The sequence below is a fragment of the Vigna unguiculata genome, chromosome 11 (genome assembly GCF_037176805.1).
Source record: "Vigna unguiculata cultivar grain cowpea cultivar isolate G323 ecotype 2 chromosome 11, ASM3717680v1, whole genome shotgun sequence".
NCBI lineage: Eukaryota > Viridiplantae > Streptophyta > Magnoliopsida > Fabales > Fabaceae > Vigna > Vigna unguiculata.
In genome coordinates this window covers 10,459,913-10,483,533 of record NC_140802.1, presented here as the reverse complement: position 1 = coordinate 10,483,533, position 23,621 = coordinate 10,459,913, and the positions used below count along the sequence as shown (strand labels likewise).

Below are 23,621 nucleotides of genomic sequence, written 5' to 3'. Positions count from 1 at the left end.
CTTTGCACCGCTTGGCCTCTTTCTCACTTAGCCAATCTCTGACGCACTTGTCACAACCAACTTCAATTTCACAATTTATCTTCCTGAATCAATTTCACAAACACTTGGTATGCATTGCTAACTCCGCAGCCCAAAACAATCCCAACCTAGAAACCGGTATGCGTAAACAGAAAGCTTCGAGCTAGAGAATCCAATTTCAAAAAATGGTTGAATGGGTGTAAGCACAAAATGAAGAACAGTGGTTTTTCAAACCACTCATACGCAGATGACCACACCATCAGCTCTTCACTTCAGCTTATGCCTTAGAAGAAATAATGATTGCGATTTAGCAACTTTGCTTTAGAGAAATAAACGAAAGAGCACGAAGGATGAACAAGAACAAATACGGCAGAACCCAAAATGCGCCACAAATGGAAGAACGAAAATCCCGAATGACTCAAATCAATCGAGCTCTGATTACCATATGATGAAGGATTGTCTCGAATTTTGGGGTGAAATTCGTCTAGAACAAAAATGGGTATGAACCCTAGAACGAATGGGGAAAATGGAGGACGTCGAATTGGGGGTTTTCGAAAAGGAAGGAAGTCACGCCACTTGGAGGAGGTTCCAAGATAAGTGAGGAAGATCCGCCACTTTGAATAAGAGATTCAAAGATAAAGATCGGTGGTTCCGAGGAGAACCTCGAGACTTGAGAGAAAAATCAAATTTTCATATAACTCAAATATGAATACAAATGTTTATCACAAGCGCTTATATACTATGGGTCGAAACACCAAAAAGCCCAACACAACTAAAGGTCCGATGAAACCCAAACAAAAATATTACAAAAAAATATAAAAGAGTGCTTATTCAACGATCTGAAGCTAATCTGAGATCTCTTTGAAGGTCTTGGACATGATTCCATCAATACCTATGAAATCCCTATGACGATCCCGAACCACGCCTCCATCAACTTATACACTGCACCAACCACATATACCAACCTTCTATCTTATTCAATTCATATTCAATGGCTATTTTAGTCAAAAGAAAGTCAAATGTAACGTGTGTAAGACCCGCGAAATTTAATTAATTAAATAAATAAATAATAAATGCAAGTAGTGAGAGCTTTTATGACATTAAATGTTGAATAATATGATGTGGAAAAGTACTAGCTCAAATGGTTGAGAGTACTTAGTTATGTGAGAGGACTTGGGTTTGAGTCCTATGTATGTCATTTATGTGTTTTTTAATTGATTATTATTTTAATAATATGCTTGATCATGATGAGTGACAATATAATCCTAGAATTATAGACATTATCACGAAACATGAATTGGTTGAATGGTCGTGCATTTATTTGACATTGGCATCGTTATGGGTTTGAACTAAACTTTCTTTTTGCCAAATTAAACTTTCTTTTTGCCAAAATTCTCTTTGGCATGAATGTGAAAGGGCAAAGAAACCCTAGCCGACAAGGGAGCAACCAAGAGGGGCTGAAAAACAACTCATAATGGTTTCTGAATGGAAATTACCATCACTGGTAAACCAAATTTTCGTTTTTGTCCATTAACAACCATTAAGACCTAACTAAAAGGCCAATTAGAGGTGAGAAAGAGGGTTTTTTGAGTTTGCCATTGTAGAGCACTTTGAGGAGAGAAAAATTAGATTAGAGTGAGCATTGTGCTAACTAAATGAGAAGGAGAGATAAAGTGGGGAAGCTCAAGGAGATCATTTTTATCAAGGAAGAAGCTAAGAATGTTCAAGTTTGGGCAAGGATATCCAAGTTAGGGGAGCTAGAACTCATTAGCTTTGTGTTTTAGATTTAATTTTCTTTATGCATAGCATGTTTATGTATGAATCCTTCCTGTCACGTTTAAAATTATAGGCTTCTGGAAATTTTCCAGAAATTGCCTAGCGGGCATTCAAAGCCGCTAGACGACTCATGTTGTTCTTGAGTGTTTTCTAGGTTCATTGGAGGAACCGCCTGGCGGTGAGCTTTGCGTCGCTAGGCGACGTAAATTGATCAACCCAGTTTTTGGGTTTTTGAATGAAGGGCCTGGCAGTGATGAACACGCACCAGGCGACGCGAGTTAAATTGACTCGATTTTGATGTTTTTGGGTTTTTTGGGTTGATTTTGATCGAGGAATGAGGGAATCGTATCATTTGTTTGGTGGTTGGATGCTATAATTATTGAATTAGATTGAGATTGGAAGTGAATTGGATGAAATTGATATGAACATATTTTAGGGTTTCGAAAAGTGAGGGTTTTTAAATTCTAGATCAAATTAATGTAATTCGGTGAGTTGGAAGTTGTATGAAAGAATTATGAACGTAAGCACACTAGTGTGGCCTGTTAGGTCGAAAATAGAGAGAAATTGGAGGTGAGAACCCATGCAGGTATAAAATCAGTTCTGGAATTTCTATAAAATGATGCACCATCTAATGGGGCATAGCGTGTCGCTAAGTGCTAATGCAGAGCAAAATGGTTCTACGTGGCTCTTAGATACGGTTCTAAGTCTGGGTTTCAGTTGGGAGATGAATTAGTTAAGAAACGAATTATGGGTCATTGGACAGAGGTTTAGGGTGGTACTTGTGAGTTAGAATTATGATTTAAATTGGGGTTGATTGTGAGTTGGAAGAATTATGAGGTTTTATACTGTGCAGGATGAGTTAGTTATACCACAATTGGATATGGGACTGTGAGGGAGTAAGACTGGAAGTTTGGAAGTTATAGGTAATTGATCAAATTAAAAGGTGGGAAGGGTAAGTGGTATAAGATTGGTATTACTATTGATATGGTAAGAGAAATAAATGGGATGATTGATTCTAGTTAGTCAAGCTACCCAGACTTAGAGTTATAATTGAGAATGTTGTGATTATATTGAAAGTTGGAGCATCTATGGACACATGACGCTAGCATGAGATTAACATATGTGCAAGTCCATAAGGAATTGGTATAATTGAGAATGTTGTGATTATATTGAAAGTTGGAGCATCTATGGACACATGACGCTAGCATGAGATTAACATATGTGCAAGTCCATAAGGAATTGGTATGAGTGTCTTGGCAAAAGTAGGCAGTAGCTTGTGAAGGTGAATTGTGAACATGTACTAAGATAAGACTACTTAACTTAGAGAATTAAGGCAAGAGGCAGGGCCATGCGATAATGCAGAGGCAGGGCCTGTGTTTTGGTTGTTTTGGATGTGCGTGGTCTACAAGGTTTTGGTGATATCTCGAAGGTCGGCTTGCTGGTGTTCTTTGAGTTATGGCTTGGAATGTATCCCTTGAGTTGTGGCTCGGGATTGGGGTTAAGCACGTGGCATTCCTTGAGTTGTGGCTCAGAATGACATCTTTGGAGTTATGGCTTGCGATGACGGATGTACACGAGAAACTCTTGAGTTGTGGCTCGGGATTGCGAGTGTTGCCAGTGTGAGTGTGCGAGTTATGGCTCGTACGGATAAGTCCAGATAGATTAGCCTCCTTAGTATTAAGCTAATGAGTTTGTTACTCTTGGGATGTTATGAACTATGTTCGTATTGGGAACTCCACCTGGCGTTACTAAGTATGGTCTGTAGCATGTTTCTTCGCCCATGCTCTACAAGTTGTGGCTTGTAGGTGTGGCAGCAAGACATCTTGAGATATTCGTCTAAAGACGTAGACCATAGATGACATGGTGGCCATATGATATGGAATCAAATCATAGTATTCCTTTGATATGATTGTGTAATATAATATATATATATATATATATATATATATATATATATGAATTGTATATGTTTTATATATTGTTAGCTCACCCTATTTGCTTGTATTTGGCGATGATCGTGTACACGGTACACGGAAGGAGATGATGTTACATGTGGATCTAGTGAGGCATAGAGCCGAAGCGTGGGCTATATCTGGGAAATTTTATACAGAGTTTTATTTTTATAAAATTTACAAACTTACACACTTTGGATTATTGAACATGGCTTTCATAATAGAGGTTTTGAGATACTTTATAATGTAATAAAGTTTTAAATTTCCCGCGTTTTTGGGAAATGGAATTCTAAATAAATGATGTTTTATCCTTACTTCTTATTTTTATGATTATTATAGAGAATAAATTCTATAAATGAAACATCACATATAATATAATATGAAAGAGCAAAGCCATGAAGTATATATGTATCAACCATTACAATTATCCAAAATATACTCGAAGAGAAAGACTAAGGCACACCATGATGCCATGAACAAAATTTAAAAGTTCAACAGTTGTCCAAAAGACCTTGCTCATAAGCAAGGGATTACAAAACAACAAAAAAGCTCTTCAAACGTGAGCTCAACAGTGAGCCCAACTTCAACTCATGACCAACTAAACTGTAACATTCCCATCGTCACTACGACCACCAAGGGTTCCCATATTTGCTCACACTAAGGAATAAGTGATCATTGCAAAAAGGAAAACCACACAAGAAGAAAAACACAAGCAAAAAAGGTAAGCTAGAGTAAAAAGATTTGTATCATATAATTAAGCATGCAATTTAAAAGTTGAGAACACATCAATCATCCAAGCATATGATGGCAAACAACAAGACTCTAAGACTCAATTTATCCGGATACATAAAATTGGTCAAATTCACCAGATGTCTGTACTTGTGGTGGCCTCTACTACTCTGCATAGCCATTGCCAATGAGTTTCACCCTACCACGCACAAGGTTAGCGTTCAAACATATAAGACCATTATCCTACCAAAGACTAGGGCCTTCTGCTACTCTCACCACTGGAGTCAGTCCACTCTACGTGAGACTAATTGACTCTTTAGAGTTTCAGGATGCGATCCTTACTTGAATCCTTACCTAAATATATACACTAAAACACTACCATGAACTCTCACCATGAGATTCATGAAAATATCTACTCACACCAAGGAATTGGTGATCATTGCAAAAAGGAAAACCACACAAGAAGACAAACACAAGCAAAGAGGGTAAGCTAGAGTAAAAAGATTTTTATCATACAATAAGTATGCAATTTAAAAGTTGAGAACACATCAATCATCCAAGCATGTGACGACAAACAACAAGACTCTAAGACTCAATTTATTCGGGTACATATAATTGGTCGGATTCACCGAATGTCTGTACTTGTTGTGGCCTCTACTGCTATGCATAGCCATTGCCAATGGGTTTTACCCTACCACACATAAGGTTAGCCTTCAAACATCTAAGGCCATTATCCTACCAAAGACTAGGGCCTCTTGCTACTCTCACCACTTGAGTCAGTCCGCTCTACGTGAGACTAACTAACTCTTTAGAGTTTCAGTATGCGATCCGTACTTCAATCCTTACCTAATTATATACACTACAACACCACCATGAAATCTCACCACGAGATTCATGGAATTACGTCTATCTTATACCACAACATGTCCTTCTAACCAACCACAAGTTTATCAAGCATAACAATATCATGCTAATATCCAACCAACCAACCAACCATGATTCATGACTTTATTCATACCAAGCTCATCAATTCCAGTCTCATTATATCACATAGAACATACAATGAATCATACTTAAACTTTTTAAAGTAATAAACCAACCAATCACTAGAAACATGCACATATTCAACTAACTCTATCAATCTCGCTTAGGGTAGGGAGCCCTCGCTCAGGCGAGAGGAACCCCTCGCTCAAGCTACTAGATCTTGCCTAGCTGAGATTGCAAAGAGAGAGCACGTTGAGGTCTCGCTCAAGCTAGCCCGTCTCACTCAGGCGAGAGGCCTTCGCTTAGGCGAGCCCTCAAAACAGAGAGGGGGATGGGTTGCAACTGTTCTCACTCAGGAGAGAACTTCTCGCTTAAGCGAGAGCTTTCCATTTGAGCGACCATCCAACTCGCCTGGGCGAGTTCAGCAGAACCCACTTGCTCTCACGCGTGCAAAACCCGATTCAAACCATAATAGCAGTACAAGCAACATATTATCACATGACCAATAGCATATATCAAAGCACCCATAACGTAAAACAAATCAAACAGGAAAAATAACTTAAAAACAGTGAAACCCTAGCTAGCCTTACCTGAACAGAGGCTATCAAATAACACAGGCACCCAACAAACGAGCACCACAACTTCAGGAACATACTTATGAGCTGGAAATACTGACACCAGATTGAAAACAAGGTTACTAAGATGAACCCTAGTTGGAACCACGGCAATAAAGCTAGAGAAGAGAAAGTATGAGTTGAGGACCAACTTACGTGGAATAAATGTAGTTTAGCTAGCTTAGTGATGAACGAGGTCCAAACCCTAGCAGATCTCTGTTAGAGAAAAGAGAGAGTGAGAGAAGGGGAACTGTCTTGCGAAAGTAAGTAGAATGAAAAAAACAAGTGGTTGTAAGAGGATCTTGAGGTACCTATGGACTGGCCTTAGGTCCAACAGATAAGACTATCCCTTTAAACATTAAGAGCAGAAAAAGTGGGTCTTACAATAATGGTCACTGTAACGTCCCATTTAAATAATAACATAATTAAATGAAACATCACACAAGGTAAAATAAAGAGTAACGACGGGGAGTATAAATATCACTCCTTACAACAAAGTCCCAAATACTTAAAGAGAAGTCTAATGCACACCATGTTGCCATAGACTAAACAAGATAAAGCAGAACAATACATAAAATGAATTCTCAAGGAGTGAAGTAAAACATGGGCTATGACCCTAACAGAGAACTCGAAGAATCGAGATCTGACCCAAGACGAGTTAAGCAGCGAAATCTCCATTACCTTGTTGACCACGAGGAGTTCTCGCATCTGCTCACATTAATAAATTGATGATCATCGCAAAAAGAGAAAACCACACATAGAACATACAAACAAGCAGAAAGGGTAAGCTAGAGTAGAAAAACATTTTTTTTCATACAATCGCATACACTTTCATAGCCCAAGGTACATATATCAACCAATCATGTTATGACTCGCAAACAAGCCTCTACGACTCAAGACACGACTTATCCGGATACATATAATTAGTCGGATTCACCGGATGCTTGCACTTGTGGTGGCCTCTACTGCTATACCGAGCTAATTGTCAAAGGGTCTTATCCTACCACTCACAAGGTTAGCCTTAAAGTGTCCCAGGCCTCCTATTATTCTCACCACTTGAGTCAGTATGCTTTACGTGAGACTAATTGACTCTTTAGAGTGTTAGGATCCAATCCTTACCTTCAATCCTTACTAAATTATATAATGAGGCACCACCACGAAACTCCCACTAACAGGGGTCATGGAATTATGTCCTGACCATGAGGCACCACCACGCAACCAACGTGGAATTACACCCTGACAAATGAGGTACCACCATGAGATCTCACCTAGAGATTCATGGAATTACGCCTTGACCAATGAGGCACCACCATGAAACTATCATGGAATTACGTCCTAACCAATGAGGCACCACCACACGACCATCGTGGAATTACGTCTTGACCAATGAGGCACCACCATGAGATCTCACATAGAGATTCATGAAATTACATCCTGACCAATGAAGACACTACCAATTAAATCAAATAGGATCTCCCACATGGAATCTCCTATATTCTACACAAGCATTTGAAGACACATATTAAAATCATACAACATATTTCTCTCTTGGAAAATAACTAATTCTTATAATTTTTATCCAATCCAACTTAACAACACATTATGCAAACGATTTGGGATTTTAGAAATAAAACTGCAGCTTGTGTAAAGCTCCAAAAATTTTGTATTTATATTCAAATTAAATATGATTGAATCAAGAACAAAATGAAACAAGAACCAACTTAATTAAATAACTATAAAGAAAGTTATGCACCAAACAAGCAACATAGGTCAATGTTGTCAACAACCAAACTATAGTGATCTTGCGATAGAAACTACTCTCACTATAAAGCTCCGATTCAAGATCTGACTGGTCAAAGTCAAGAATTATGTGTTAAGGATCAGCTGTTAAAATATCAGCTCGATCCAACGATTAACAAAGTAGGAACCTTCATTTTACAAAAAGTGTGCAGTGTTGTCAACAACCAAACTACATTGACCTTGCGATAAAAACTGCTCTTACTACAGAGCTCCGATTCAAGATTCGACCGGTCAAAGTCAAGAATTATGTGTTAAGGATCAACTATTAAAATTTTAGCTCGATCCAATGTTTAACGAAGTAGGAACCTTCATTTTACGAAAAGTGTGCAGTGTAGAAAAAAAAAGTAGCGCCACATCAATCAAACACACTCATTCCAGAATGAAAATAAGTACACTGTATTTCAAAGAAAAGGAGTTTTAGCTTCCCTTGCCTGGATAGAGGATAGCAAATACCACGAGCATACTACGAAGGAGCACCATAGCTCCAAGAACAGCTTGGTGAGGTGGAACCGAAGTGGAGTTCAACCAACTTGATGAAAAACGATGCCAAATCCTAGCAGAGCTCATGAAGCAGCCAAGGGAGAGGAAAAAGAAAATTGTTTCTGAAAAAATGCAAGAATAAGGGAGTTAGGGCTGGTTTAGGGATTTTGAACACCTTATGGACCAGCCTTTACTTAAATTTTAAGACAGAAGAAAATGGTTTTACGATCACTATATTTTTCCAAATAAAAAACAAATTGTTAGAGTATAAAGTTTCGAAAGCTAAAAGAGCATAAGTTATTTACTTAATAGTTAGTTTTTTTTGGAAATACATGTTTAAATTTAATTATTATATATTATTAATGGTTTTAATGTCAAGAAATTAAAAATAATTCCAAATAACCTCATCAATAAATTTATCATATACCAATAAGGAAATGGTTAATACAGTATCCAAAGTTATATCTTAACGCATATTAGTCCCTTAAATTTTAAAAAATAAGTTCATAAAATATTTTAAGAATTTTTTTAGTTTAATTGTTTTACTATAAGTTACATTGATAGCATATATTTAGGGAAAAAATGAAAAAGTAATTAATTCAAAGGTAATTCATTTATTTCTTAATTTTAAAAATTATTATTACAACAAGATAAGGTCATTAAATTGAACATTATTCCGGCAATCAATGATGAAAGATAATATACGAGTAAAATTATATGCCAGTAACATTTAAATTAATTTTTCTTATAAAGACAAAGTTAAAATTTTGGAAATAGAATAAAAACAAAATGAAATCATTTTTGATAACGTGATTAAGGCACGTGTTCTCTCTCTTTCTCTTTCTCTTTCTCTTTCTCTCTCTAACTCTGGCTCATATTCATCCTTCCCATTGTGAGACAGGGAGAGATCTGGCCCGTTATTACTCTCAAAAATTCTCTCCCTTTCTGAGGTACTTTTCTAACTTTGGAATTCGATTTTGGTGTCGCTTTGTCAAAAGGGTCTTCTTTTTCTGCAAATTCTCTCTATCTCTCATCTGGGTAATAATTCCTCTGTGCTTATCTCACTCCTCCACACTGGTATATTCTAATTTCTTCTCCTTTTGCTGTTGTTGCTTCTGCATTTCTCATTCTTCTGTGTGCAAATTTTCTGTCTTTCTGGGTGTATCAATCGTGGGTGTGGTCCATTCAAGGTATTTGGATCACACCCTTTTGAATTTTTTGCCATCTCTTGCAATTGTGTTATATTTTGAATTTGGCTTTGCATGCATGGTTTGATCATAGGAAGAGTTCCTGATTTTTGCCTAAAAATCTGGTCGTTTTTTCGGAACGGGGTTTTCTTGTTATGCGTATTTGATTTTGATGTGAAGATGATGATAGATCCTCTTGTCCATTTGACGTTCATGATTGAAATTGTACTTGATTGGGATCAAATTGATGAAATTCATGTATTTATTTATTTATTTGACTTAATGAGGTGCTTTTTTTTATTAATAACCTCGGACCTGATTTTATAACTTTTTTATTAAATAAAAACTGATAATAGTTTTTAACAATCCTTATGTGTTATCTTTTTGATTTATGGGGTTGACATTCGTGTATCTGCTATTTAGGCCCGTTTGTCAAACTGTTGAATCGAACTGCTCATAAATGTTGGTCAAACTGTTGAATCAAACTGCTCATAAATGTTCCGTATTTTCGTGTAAAACATTCATTATTGTTGTTTTATTAATTATTAATATAACCTTCTGATTAAGGTTTCTTGGGTTTCTGTGAGGCTGTCCTGTAGTTGGAGCTATGGCGGTTGAGGTTGTGGGATTTGAGACGGTTCAAGGGCCAGCGGAGAACGGTGCTGAAGAAGACAAACCTGTTTCTGAAGAAATTGAAAACGGGCAATTGGAACAAGATGCAGAAGTCGCTGACGCTATACCATTTGGGTCACATGGAGATGAATCTGCTAAACCAGAAGAGGAAGTTGCCCCAGATTCTAATGCTGTTCTAGATTCTAATGTCCCTAAAGATGCAGCTGAAGATTGGCCTGCGCCAAAGCAGATACTTTCTTATTATTTTGTTAGGTTCCGGCCTTATGATGATCCAATCATCAAAGCAAATCTTGATAAACTTGATAAAGAGATGAGCCAGAAAAATCAAGCACGAATTCAGGTCACTGATGCTTTAAGGGCTAAAAGGGTGAGTTGAAAATGGAAGAAAATCTATGTAGGGGATTACATATTCCTGTTTTTTTTCATTGTCATGTTCCACGTTGTCAACCAATGCCTATGGGTTAGATTTGGCATCATTCATCCCCTAGGCTAATGGCTTTGAATACAAAGTTATCTGATTTTTGTATATATTTTAGTTGTTGTCTAATTATTTATCTAGTGCTATGTTTTTTCATTGTATCTGTTGTTGTTCTGTTTGTTTTTGGTTTACTCACTTTTAGTCCCTCAATATTGCAGTTCAGTTAAATCATTATGTTGTTGTTTTTGTTGTTGCCATCATTGTGTCAGTTTTCTCACTTCAGTCCCTCAATATTCCAGTTCAGCTAGATCTTGTGCTCTGTTTGTTGGTGTCATATTGTTTTAATTTGCACACTTTAGTCCCTCAATATTCCAGTTCGGTTAGAGTTGTGTTTCTGTGTTTGTTGATCTCATATTGTTTTAATTTGCTCATTTTAGTTCCTCAATGTTCAAGCAGTTCAGTTAGATGTTGTGTTTTGGTTATGTCATATTATTTCAATTTACTCATTTTAGCCCCTCAATATTCCAGTTCAGTTAAATCAATGTGCCATTTTTGTTTTTGCTTTTTGTTTGTTGCTGTTTCTGTTGCTGTTGTTTTGTTTTGGTAAATTTTAGTCCCTTAATATTCCAGTTTTGTGTTCTTTGTTGTCCATATTGTTTTAATTTGCTCACTTTCATATCTCAATGTTTCAGTTTAGTTGAATGGCTTTGGATAAACAGTTATATTCATAATTTATTATTGGTGTCATCAATTTGGTTACTATTACATTTATTTGTTGTTATTTTTAATTTGCTCACTTTTGTCCCTCAATATTCTGTGTTGTTAATCGGCCAAAACCTGTATTTGTTAAAATGGGAAATAGAATTTCTTTTAGTTTATGGACTTTTTTTTATCTGAAATTTATGTGATGGAGATTTTGTAACTTAACAATTAGCTGTCATTTTATTGAATGGATTTATATGATATGATAGACTCCATGAGTATTTACTGGCATGTAATGTAATTTCATATTTGATTTTTATGCAGTCAGAACGAGCGGAGTTGATATCTCAGATCAAGTCTCTAAGAGATGACAATAAGCAATATCAGAGTATTGTCGATGAAAAAATAAAAGAGATTGAACCTCTGCAGCAGGCATTGGGCAAACTGCGTAATACAAATAATTCAGGCCGGGGTGGGGCATTATGCTCTTCTGAGGAGGAACTTAACAATCTCGTATGTCGGAGTCAAAATTCTTTTTAGTGGAGACTTCATCACTTTGTCTATTAGTATTAATCCAAACACCATTCCCATGTATGTTTCTCTATTGATGCAGATTAGTAGCTTGCAATACCACATACAACATGAGAGCATTCCATTGGCTGAAGAAAAACAAATCCTTCGAGAAATCAAACAGCTTGAAGGGACAAGGGAGAAGGTTATTGCTAATGCTACGATGAGAGCCAAATTACAAGATTCTATGGGGCAGAAAGAAGCCATTCAAGATCAGGTTAAGGTGAGGTTATTTCTATTTTTTCCACAAAGGTTTTGTTAAGAATTTTTAATTGTGTTTTTATGTAAATTTTTATTTGACAATTATATTTCATTGCAGCTTATAGGTGGTGATTTGGATGGAGCTAAAAAAGAGAGGCAAGTAATTCGATCCAAAATCAAACAACTTGATGATGGAGTAAAAGCCTTAGACAAGGATATCCAGTCTTTACAAGAGGAACTAGGAGCTGTTACTGAAAAGAGGGATAAAGCTTATGAGAACATTCAGCAGCTGAGAAAACAACGTGATCAGGGGGTGTGTTTGACTTGCTTTGACATACATTCAAACATTTTATTTTATATTCCGTAGTACTAAGCTATACTCTTTCTTTTTATCCAAATTTATGTTGACCAATTCAAAGCTTTCCTTCCCCTTTTCTGCTACTTCAGAAGTGCATGCTATTGAATTTTTTTATTAATTTGATATTAGGATTTGCTGGTTTTTTCTGTTTACTCATTTTGCATTGTTGAATAATTTCTAAACATTGATCAATATTAACTTGTTCAGAACTCCTATTTCTACCAAAGTCGAACAATTTTGAACAAAGCACGGGAGCTTGCTGCAAAGAAAGATATTAATGCGCTGGAGGAATTTGTAGAAACTGAGGTTTGTTTGCATAATCTTTGTATTGTAGTGTACTTTATCCATCTGATCACTGTTTACTGGGTTTTTAGCTAAGCCTTGTTGTAGTTGCTATTCTTTTTGATGGTTCCAGGTTGAGAAAGTTATGTCGCTTTGGAACAGTGACAAATCCTTTAGAGATGATTATGAGAAAAGACTTTTACCATCACTCGACATGCGACAGTTGAGTAGAGATGGACGTATGAGGAATCCAGATGAAAAGCCCTTGCTGGAAGAACCGAAACCTGTTGAAATTGGTACACTGCCAAAAAGCATTGTGAAACAGGCAGAGGGGTCTAAATCAGTTCCCCAAGCAACTGTGCCTGAGCAGAAGTTTCAGAAAGAAACCAAAAAGAAAGGAAAAGATTTGAAATCCAATGTTGACAGTAAGGTTTTAGAAGATGATGACGAATATGAATTTGAAATGAAAAAGGAGACTACTGTCAAGGAACCTCCAATTAATCCAGAAAAGCTGAAAGAGAAGAAAAGAGAAGAGGAAATCGCAAAAGCAAAGCAGGCATCGGAAAGGAAGAAAAAACTCGCGGAGAAAGCTGCTGCCAAAGCAGCCATTAGAGCACAAAAGGAAGCCGAAAAGAAGCTCAAGGTGATTGCTTTGTTTGTTGATGCACATATTTGATTTGTCATGCATTGGTAGTGTTAACATTTTTACGAAGTCACATAATATTTTGAATCATTAGTGCATTTAAGTTAAATTGAGTTTGTTTGAACTATGGTTAGCTAAAACAAAACTATTGACATAAGGAGTTTGCTTTGATTCATTATAGGAACGTGAGAAGAAAGCAAAGAAGGCAGCCGGTGGCCCGGGAGCTGTGTCAAATCCTGAGGAACCGGCAACAGATGTTGCAGAGGATACAGAACAGAAGACCAGTGTTAACATGGAGGCATCAGCGGCTCCGGCAGGTCCGGCTGCTCCGGCAAAGGTCCAAAAGGAGAGCAGTGGGAGGCCTAGGATTCGACCAAAGGCGCTGAAAGGTGCTCCTGAGTCAATCCCAAAGGCTATTCTGAAGAGGAAAAGGTCTCAAAATTATTGGTTATGGATTGTATCTTGTGTTTTAATAGTCCTAGCTGCTTTGGTGCTTGCATTCATCATTCTTTCTTGATAACTTAAATCTAGAAGGAGCTGTAGGCCAATTTTCTGTGGGTGGCTTGACTAGGTTTGACAGAGTAAGTAATTTTGTCGTTCTATATATAGTCCTCTTGGTCAGTGGATCAAACACAAACTGTGAATTGTGCTACTGAGAGGAAAAGTTATATACCTTTTTATCTAACTCTAAAATTTGTCACATTTCATGGTTATACTTGGATTTCTGTTTTCACTTTTCTTTCATACATAATTCATCTGGCAAATGGCGATGGCACTGACATGTACTTGAAAACTTTGTGCTGAGATATTCCAAATGTTTTAGTTTTGTTAATGTAGAGAAAATTTTCATGTAAAATTATGAAAATTGGTGTTGATCAGTAGGTCACAAAATGCATGATGCTTGGATTGGTAGAGTTCACCTGTAACATCAAAAATGTTAATTACCAACATGGAATCTTCTCCATATATAGAAAGGCTGTTTTTTACTTCACCGTATCAAATTTCTGCCTGCACCCCATCAAATCAGATTTTGTTTTTCGGAACACACTAATCCAATTTCGGAAAAAAATTTCCAAAGACATTCATCCCACCCATACTGTGACAGGGTGCAAGAAGAAACATCCATATAGAAATAGACCTGGTTGGAATAGTCCGTAGGTTATTTAATTTATGACAAAATGGACTTTGTTTTGAAATATTGGTCAGAATATTCTGGGAGGCCTGTACCTTAAATTTCTGCTTTGTCTCTCGGTTAAAACCAACTAATTTTTTTTCCTCTTTAACTTATCAACTCTCAAGTGTTTTTTTTTTTTTTTCTCTCGATGGATGTTGATATCTTGGACCTTATTTTATTTAACAGATATTGATATTTGATATTTTTATTTTAAGTTTTTGTCCATTACAGATGTTGACATCTATAATATTTTTTTAGATGTTGACATTCGGTGTATAATATTTTTTTGTCATTTATGGATTTTCGACGTCTGATTAACATAAGATAAATATCAATATATATTAAATTTTATTTTATTTTTAAAATATATTTATTAAATTATAAAATTAAAATATAATTAAATTTTGAAAAAATTAATAAAATTAAAAAATTAAAGAAAAAAGAATATATATATATATATATATATATGTGTGTATATATATATATATATTCAAAATTAAAATTAATTATTGGAGTTTATAACAATTTATTTTGTAATTTTTAAGCCAAAATTATTTTTAATTTGGGTTGTCTATTTGTGTTTTAAAATTAAATTCAATCAATTTTGAGCTGGGATTTATCTTTACTTGTTTTAGTTCAATTTAATATATTATTTTAAAATTTTATATTTTAGTAATTATTTTAATTTTAATAATAAATGTTGACTTAATATATCATTTATAGTATTATATTTGTTACTATGGTATTATCTTTTATTTATTTTTTAAATATATTTATTACTAAAATTAGTGAGTTCTAATTTTTATTCTTTTAACTTTAAAAAATTTGAAATTACATATTTTAGTCATATAAAATTATTTTTTTAATTCTTGTAAATCATTTTATTTTTTATTTTAATTCATGTAAAATATTTTTTTCAGCTTTTTATTCTTTTAAAATCGTATATCACTATGTTTTCTAGTTTCTAATATTTAATTTAAGATAACTAAATAGAATTTGTTTCATGTATTTTAAGATTTTATTTTTGTTACATTATATCATAACATTTGTATGTGTTATTTTGAATGTTTATTTGATTTTTTTGTTTAACGGATTAGTTAACATAGTAAACATTTTCTTTAAAAGAATTAAGGATTAGGAAAGTAATGAAATATTTATCTTTATTAGTAAATAAAATGTTGATTTGTGCTATAAGTTAAAAATAATGGAAGTGAATTTATGAATCAATATGAAAATAATATATTGAGAATGAATTTATTTTATTGAAAAGAATGGAAAGAAAGATTATTTGCTACTATTAAATCCATTTGCTACGAAAATGGGGACTAAAAGTATAATTTAATCATTTTATAAAAATACAAAGCATATAACATGTTAAAAAATATAGAATAACTTTTTAAAAATACAAAGAATAGACTATGCAAAAATATGTAGAATATATTCATTATAAATACAAGTTGGTGTATGAATATATTGGTCTAATGTGTATTGTTAAATTCGTAAAATTTGTGCATCGACATGTTCATCTAATATCTAATGTTAGACTCGTCTAATCAGTACATGGTCAAACTCATCTAATGTGTGTGGACACACTCCTCTAATATGTATTGCAAGACATGTCTAATTAGAGAATGGATAGAGTTGTCTAATATGTATTATTAGACTCGTATAATATGTATACAAATAAAATCATTTGATTAGTGTATGGATAAACTCATATAATGTGTGTTGCAAGACTCATTTAATCCGTGTATGGACGGATTCACCTAATGTGTATTCTTAAACTCGTCTAATTAATGCATGAAATGACTTGTTTTAAGTTTTATACACAAAATACTTGTATAATTAGTGCATGTGGACTCATCTAATGTGTATTACTAAAGTCGTCTAATTAGTGTATGAATAGACTCGTCGATTCATCTAATTAGTGAATGGATATACTCGTCTAATGTGTATTAATAGACTCGCCAAATTTATGTATGAAAAAACTTGTTTAATGTATATTGCTAGACTCGTCTGATCAATACTCGACAACTCGTCTAATCAAAATATTTGTAAACTCATTTAATCAATGTATGGAATGACTAGTCAAATACCTTTTTGTTATGTTCTTAGTGTATAATCTCATCTAATGTGTATTGTTAGACTAATGTAATTTTTTTTTCTATACTCGTCTAATAAGTGTATGGAAAGTCTTGTCTGATGTGTATTTCTAGACTCATCTAATCAATGCATCGACAAACTATTGTTAGACTTGTCTCATAAGTATATGGACACACACGGATACCCACGGGTACCCGTGACTTTTTACAAAAAGAAAATCTTAATATTTAACAACAACTTCTAATCATAATTTCAAATAAAAATACAATGCATAACTTTTATAAATTTCAAACAAAGTGCAAATAACTGATTTAAACATGATAATTTACAAATAAATAGAGATTTTTTAAAACCAATTCATAAAAAAATAACCCATTCAAAATCAATGTATTAATGTTTTAATCATTTTTTTTATTTTTTTTAATTTAAATTATAGTATAGTGGGTACGGATACTATGATACCCGTACCCGTCTCGTTAACATGCGGGTATAAAAAATACTCATACCCGTTACTTGCGGGTATCCATTTTTAATATCCATTTCTTACCCATTGCGGGTTTTATCTGCAGATACCCACGGGTACGGATTTTTTTGACATCCCTAATGAGTACTGGTATAGCTCCTAGCGATGGTGTTCGAACTGTCAGGCGATAGCTACAATTTCAAGTGGTTATGTTGACGTGTGGCGCTTGGCGGTGGAGGTGGTTCTACCAGGCGATATCTGCAGAGGTAGTATGTGGTAATACGTTCGGCGCCTACCGAAAAATAGGCACCGCTAGGCGGTCTGCAACTGACTCTCACTTGGCGGTTGTGGAGCAGCGCTAAGCGATAATGCAGGGGCAGAATGTTTGTATGCTTTAGATGTGCATGGTCTACAAGGCTTTGGGTGATACCTTAAAGATTGACTTACTGGAGTGTTCCTTGAGTTGTGGCTCGAAATGGTATCCCTTGAGTTGTGGCTCGGGATAGAGGGTAAACACGTGGTATTCCTTGAGTTGTGACTCAGATTGGCGAGTGTTGCTGGTGTGAGTGTGCGTGTTGTGGCTCATATGGAGGGTCTCCACTCGATTGAGTAATCATAGGTTGTGGTCAGTGATATTGGAAACTCCACTTGGCATTATAAAGTGTGATCCGTAGCAGTTTTCCCACACGTGTTCCATAAGTTGTGGCTTGTAGGTGTAGCAACAAAGGGTATCTTAAGGTTACCATCCAAAGATATAGAGCATGAATAACATGTTGGTGGTCATGTGGTATGGAATCATAGGATAGCATTCCATTGATGAGCGTATGCATATATATATATATATATATATATATATATATATATATATATATATATATATATATATATATATATATTCGAATTGTGTATATGTTTATCTGTTAGCTCACCCTATTTGCTTGTGTTTGGCGATGATTGTGTAATGTGTTACACGAGAGTAAATGATGTTACATGTCGTGTTGGTGAGGCATAGAGCCGGAGAAAGACTAGCTTGGGAGAACTATTCTATGGCATGTTTATGATTTTACTTTTATGTATTGGAGAACAGTATTTTTGTTGGTTTCTGAATTGTAATAATGACTATTGGTACTTTATATTTATGAACGCATTTAATAAAAGTTTTCATTTTCTCTCATTTTTGGGAAAAGGAAGTTAAATTAATGTGTTTACATTATTTATTTTATTTTATTTATCTAAAATTAGTAATATCCGACCGGGATGTTACAATGTGCACTATTAGATTCGTCTAATCATTGTATGTTGAGACTCGTCTAATGTATATTGCCAAACTAGTATAATTAATGTATGAACAGACTCATTTAATGTATATTGCAAGATTAATCTAATTAGTGAATGAACATACTCGTCTAATGTGTATTAATAGACTCATCAAATTTATGTATGAAAAAGCTTGTGTATATTGTTAGACTCGTCTAATCAATATATGGATTACTCGTCTAATGTGTATTGTTAGACTTGGTTTGATCAATTCATTGACAACTCATCTAATCAAAGTATTTGTAAACTCATCCAATCAATGTATGGAATGACTCGTTTAATATCTTGTTGTTATAATCTTCTAATTAGTGTATCCATGGTCTCATCTAATGTGTATTGTTAGACTCGTGTAATATTTTTTGCTATACTCGTCTAAAAAGTATATGGAAAGACTTATCTAATGTGTATTCCTAGACTTGTTTAATCAATGCATCGACAAACTCTTCTAATATGTATTGCTAAACTTGTCTCGTAAGTATATGGACACACTCGTATAATGTATATATTGCTAAACTTGTTTAGTTAGTGTATGTTCAAACCCGTCTAATGTGTATTGCAAGACTTGTTAATCAATGACGGGACAAACTAGTCTAATGTGTATTATTAAATTTGTCTAATATGTGTATGTAAAAACTTATCTAATGTATTTTGCTAAACTCATCTTGTTAGTGTATGAACAAACTAGTTTAGTATTTGTTGATAGACTCGTCTTACCAGTGTATGGATAGATTTGTCTAATGAGTATTCTTAGACTCATCTAATGAATTTTGTTAAACTCGTTTAACTATGGTTTAGACAAAATTATCTAATTAGTGTTTATTCATACTTGTCTAATTATTTAAAATCCTATATCGAGTTTTATGTACATATCATTAATGTTATTTTTTATTAGATAAAATTAATTTATTTTTTTATATACTATAAAGAAGAAGAATATTTAATAATAAGAATATTTATATTATTATTCAATATAAAAATGATAAATATAATTTTTTATTGATAAATGTTTTAAGACAAAATTATTTCATCACATTTATTTTTATACTTTATTATCAATAAACATGTATTATTTTTTAAATATTATTATCTTAAGAAATAAAAATAAAATAGACTTTTTCAAATTTAATTTTATAAATGATTAAGTAATTATATAGTAATATATAAAAAAATTAATAATTTAAAAATAAGTATTTTTTTAACATAATAAATATGTTTAAAATATGTTAGAAAAAACTTGTATTAATCGTTAAAGCGTGCGTGGGTGAGGACACACATTAAAAGAACTATTTATTTATGACTAAAACGTATTTGAGGACACGATTAAAAGAACTAATTATTTTTTTATTTTAAAAATCAACTAATTTTTAAAATAATTTTCAAGAATGCCTATTATAGTTTAAGTATATGACATTGTATTGTTAATAGATATATATAATTTTTTTAAATAATAGTATTTTAAGAAATAAAAATAATATATTTTTCTAATTTTAGTTTTATGAAATGAGCAAGTAATTAGAAATCATAAAAGAATAAAATAAATACTATAGAAAATAATTAATATTTTAATATAAATTATTCTTTAATAAATTATTAAATGAGCAAGTACTTAAAAATTATAAAAGGATAAAATTAAGAATAAAAAAAATACTACAGCACAATGAAGTTTATATTTTAGTTATGAAGTTTATATTTTAATAATAAATATATTGAAAGTACATTGAAATTTTTTAGTGATAATTAAAAGTATTCGGATACTTATTAAAGAAATAACTATTTGCACCGGCGGAACATGGTAATGACATAGCGGAGTCATGGAACATGGTAATGATACAGGGAGCTACGGCTCCCCCAAAAAATTTTTATTTTAACTTTTATATATGATAAATATATTTTTTAAAATTATATTTATATATTATTATTTTATTTATATTAAATTTAGTAAAAATGTTATTGTATTATCTATTTTATTTATATATTAAAATTTATATGTATTTATTATTTAAAAAATAAAATAAAAATTAACTTAATAGACATTGGTTAATAAAAGAGAGTAGGGTTCTATCACTAGTTATAAGATTATTTTATCATAAATGATTAAAAAAGAATGAGAGTAAAAAAAAAGTAAAGAAATAAATTAGGAAACAAAAGATTTCAAATTATAATTTATGATTATCCTATTATAATGTTTTTCTCAAATTAAACATTTTCCAAATTAGTATGTCTAATTATGAAGGGATTCTTTTATAAAATTGACACGAACTCTAATTATGTATTTCCCGAAATCAGTATAACCTAAATTATGAAATTTAAAAATTTTGTGTTTTTCACTGTCTATAGTAAAATTTGTAAAATTTTATAGATATATCTTGGACTGCATTATGAATTCTTCTGCACATAATGAATTAGTTGAATAACTTTAAATTGGAGTAGAATTTAGAATGCCACTATTACGTTAATTTAATGAATTAGAAATATTATAAATTGAAAAATACATATGAGAATCACTTTATGAAAATAATTTAAAGAAAGAAAATGAAAAGTTTCTTTATTTAATTAGAAAAAATAATTTATATAAAGAAAATTAATTTGGTACCTCTAAAGTTTTTTTTCAAGTTCCGTCACTGACTATTTGTTTATTTTAAAATTAAATAAATTTTTAAAATAATTTTACGAATGCATATCATGGATTCAATTAATTAACAAAACAATTCAAACTTTATACATGATTAACGTTTTGAATATTGATATAAAAAAATTAAATTTTAGAAAATAATAGTTCTATTTAAGAGCTAAGATAATAATTTATTAGATATTAAATCAAATGGATAAAAAAGTAAAATAACATTTTAAAGAAAAAAAAATCATATGATAATGTAAATCATAAAAAGATAAAATTAAAAATGAAAAAAAAAAGTATAAAAATTTATAATTGAAATATAAGATATTTTTTAATAATTTATAAAATGACCAATCAATTATAAGTTATAAAATGATAAAATTAAGAACAAGAAAAATAGTATAGACAAATTAGATTAAAAATAAAATAAATGGATAAAAAGTAAAATAAATTATAAAATAAATGTATAAAAGAGTAAAATAAATTCTATGCACGTAGTAGGAAAATAAAGATAATTAAATAAAATTTAAAAAGAAAATAAAAAGATAAAAGAGTAAAGTAGTTTTCAGACATAAGTAAGAACAAAATAAATATAAATAAAAAAGAAATTAAAAATATCAAATAACTAAAAAAATCAACTTTTAGGACATTTGTCAACAAAATAAAATGGATAATAAACACATTTATCAATAAAATAAAATGGGTAATAAAGTAAATTTCCTAATATTTTTTTTCATATATTATAATAGACCTGCACATTTTTTATATATGCATTATATTATATCATGGATATTATTATTATTATTATTATTATTGGAATCACATAACAAATATGTTTTATGGTCAATGCATTCAGAAAAAGTAATAATTAGCTTATGCAATAGTTGTTAATAGCAATTTGTACCTAATCTCATGACTTTTGCTTTGACCTAGTCAACTTTTGAATCTATTTTATTAAAATATTTGTTGTTTATGTGAAATCAATACATAGATTCTAAAAATCAATAGATTAAAAGTTCATCAGGTCAATTCTCTGTGCATGGAATTTGGTTAAGTGAAATCAACATAGATTTGAAAAATCAATAGATTAAAAATTGTAAAATTGAACTTCCTATATCCAGATACAGTTTATACGAAATCAATACATAAAATAGTAAAATCAATAGATTAAAGGATGTGTCATATTATGTTTTCTACATACAGTGGCATCTTAAGTTAAATCAATGCATAGATTTATATAATCAAGAGGCTAACTATGATAGTTTACATTTCATGCACACATAAGCTTATTTAAATGAAATCAATACATGGATTAATAAGATTAACATGCTAAAAACACATCAGCTTACATTTTTCATATCCAATATGCCTAGTTCAGTTCTTAGCTTGTTAAATCTATCTCGAGCTAATGGTTTTGTGAACAAATCAGCCAATTTATTTTCAGTTTAAGAACCTTAATTTCACAATCACCTTTTTGAATATGATCTCTAATGAAGTGATGTCTTATCTCAATATGGTTGGTTTTAAAGTGTTGTGCTGGATTCTTAGTTAGATTGATTGTAGTAGTGTTAGCACAATACAAGGGTACCATTACCAAGAGTTGATATTTTAGCCAAATGATTTGAGCACAACCATGACCAGTTGCTATGTATTAGACCTCAACTATGGAGAGTGCCACACAGGCTTGCTTCTTGCTATTCCATGATATCAAGCTTGAGCTTAGTAGGTGACATGTTCCATTTGTGCTTTCCTATCCAATTTTCATCCAACATAGTCAGAATTTGAAAAACCCCTAAGAATTATCTTGGAATCACTTGGATACTATAATCCAACATTGATTGTCCTTTTTAGATACTTGAGAATCTTCTTTATAGCTTTGTAATGAGACTCCTTTGGATTGGATTGAAATCTTGCACACAAGCACACACTAAACTGAATATTTGGCCTACTAGTTGTTAGCTAGAGCAAAGAACCAATCAACCTTCGATATTTGGTTGAGTCAACTTAATGCCCAACCTCATTTGAAACCATGATACAATTTGTAGCAATTGGAGTGACAAGTTCTTTGCAAATCTCCATTTCAAACTTTTTCAGTAGATCAAAACAGTATTTTGATTGGCTTAAAAATGTTCCTTGCTTGAGTTGCTTGACTAGCAGTGCTAGAAAGTAGGTTAGCTCACTTATCATAGACATTTCAAATTCACCGTGCATACCTATAACAAATTCTTCACACATAGAGTTATTATTTGAGCCAAAGATTATACCATCAACATATATTGAACTAGTATAACATCACTTGCATGTTTTCTAATGAATAGTGTTTTATCAACACCACCTCTAGCATAACCTTTTGATAAAAGAAAGTTGCTTAGTCTTTCATACCACTGTCGTGGTGCTTGTCTCAAACCATACAAGACCTTTTTCAATTTGAAAATATGATTACGATAGAGGTGATCTTAAAAACTAGGAGGTTGTGATACATACACTTCTTCATTTAAGAAACCATTCAATAATGCACTTTTCACATCCATTTGAGACAATTTAAAGTTACACATGGAAACATATGCCAATAGTAATCTCACGGCTTCTAGCCTTGCTAC

The 23,621-nt window shown here is 32.5% G+C and overlaps 1 protein-coding gene across 5 annotated transcripts; it reads left to right on the top strand.

The window, feature by feature from the left end:
• Window positions 1-9,156: 9,156 nt before the first annotated feature.
• LOC114169670 (proton pump-interactor 1-like) lies at window positions 9,157-14,060 on the top strand. Of its 5 annotated transcripts, none has more exons than XM_028054927.2 (8): window positions 9,157-9,303; window positions 10,140-10,540; window positions 11,618-11,806; window positions 11,907-12,086; window positions 12,183-12,377; window positions 12,630-12,728; window positions 12,838-13,347; window positions 13,529-14,060. In XM_028054927.2, exons 2-8 carry the CDS (start codon window positions 10,148-10,150, stop codon window positions 13,862-13,864), a joined length of 1,902 nt encoding a protein of 633 aa, XP_027910728.2. In that variant the 5' UTR covers window positions 9,157-9,303; window positions 10,140-10,147; the 3' UTR covers window positions 13,865-14,060. The 5 variants fall into 5 exon arrangements, with proteins under 5 accessions (XP_027910728.2, XP_027910727.2, XP_027910729.2 ...); XM_028054926.2 differs by having other exon boundaries at window positions 9,163-9,303; window positions 10,128-10,540; XM_028054928.2 differs by having other exon boundaries at window positions 9,187-9,303; window positions 10,108-10,540.
• The last annotated feature ends 9,561 nt before the right edge of the window (window positions 14,061-23,621 follow it).

Excerpts from the sequence above, each read along its gene's own strand:
- LOC114169670 (XM_028054927.2), top strand. The coding sequence starts at position 10,148 with ATGGCGGTTGAGGTTGTGGGATTTGAGACGGTTCAAGGGCCAGCGGAG. Across the intron at positions 11,807-11,906 it reads AGGAGGAACTTAACAATCTC|ATTAGTAGCTTGCAATACCA; the intron begins GTATGTCGGAGT and ends CTATTGATGCAG. Across the intron at positions 12,729-12,837 it reads AGGAATTTGTAGAAACTGAG|GTTGAGAAAGTTATGTCGCT; the intron begins GTTTGTTTGCAT and ends TGATGGTTCCAG.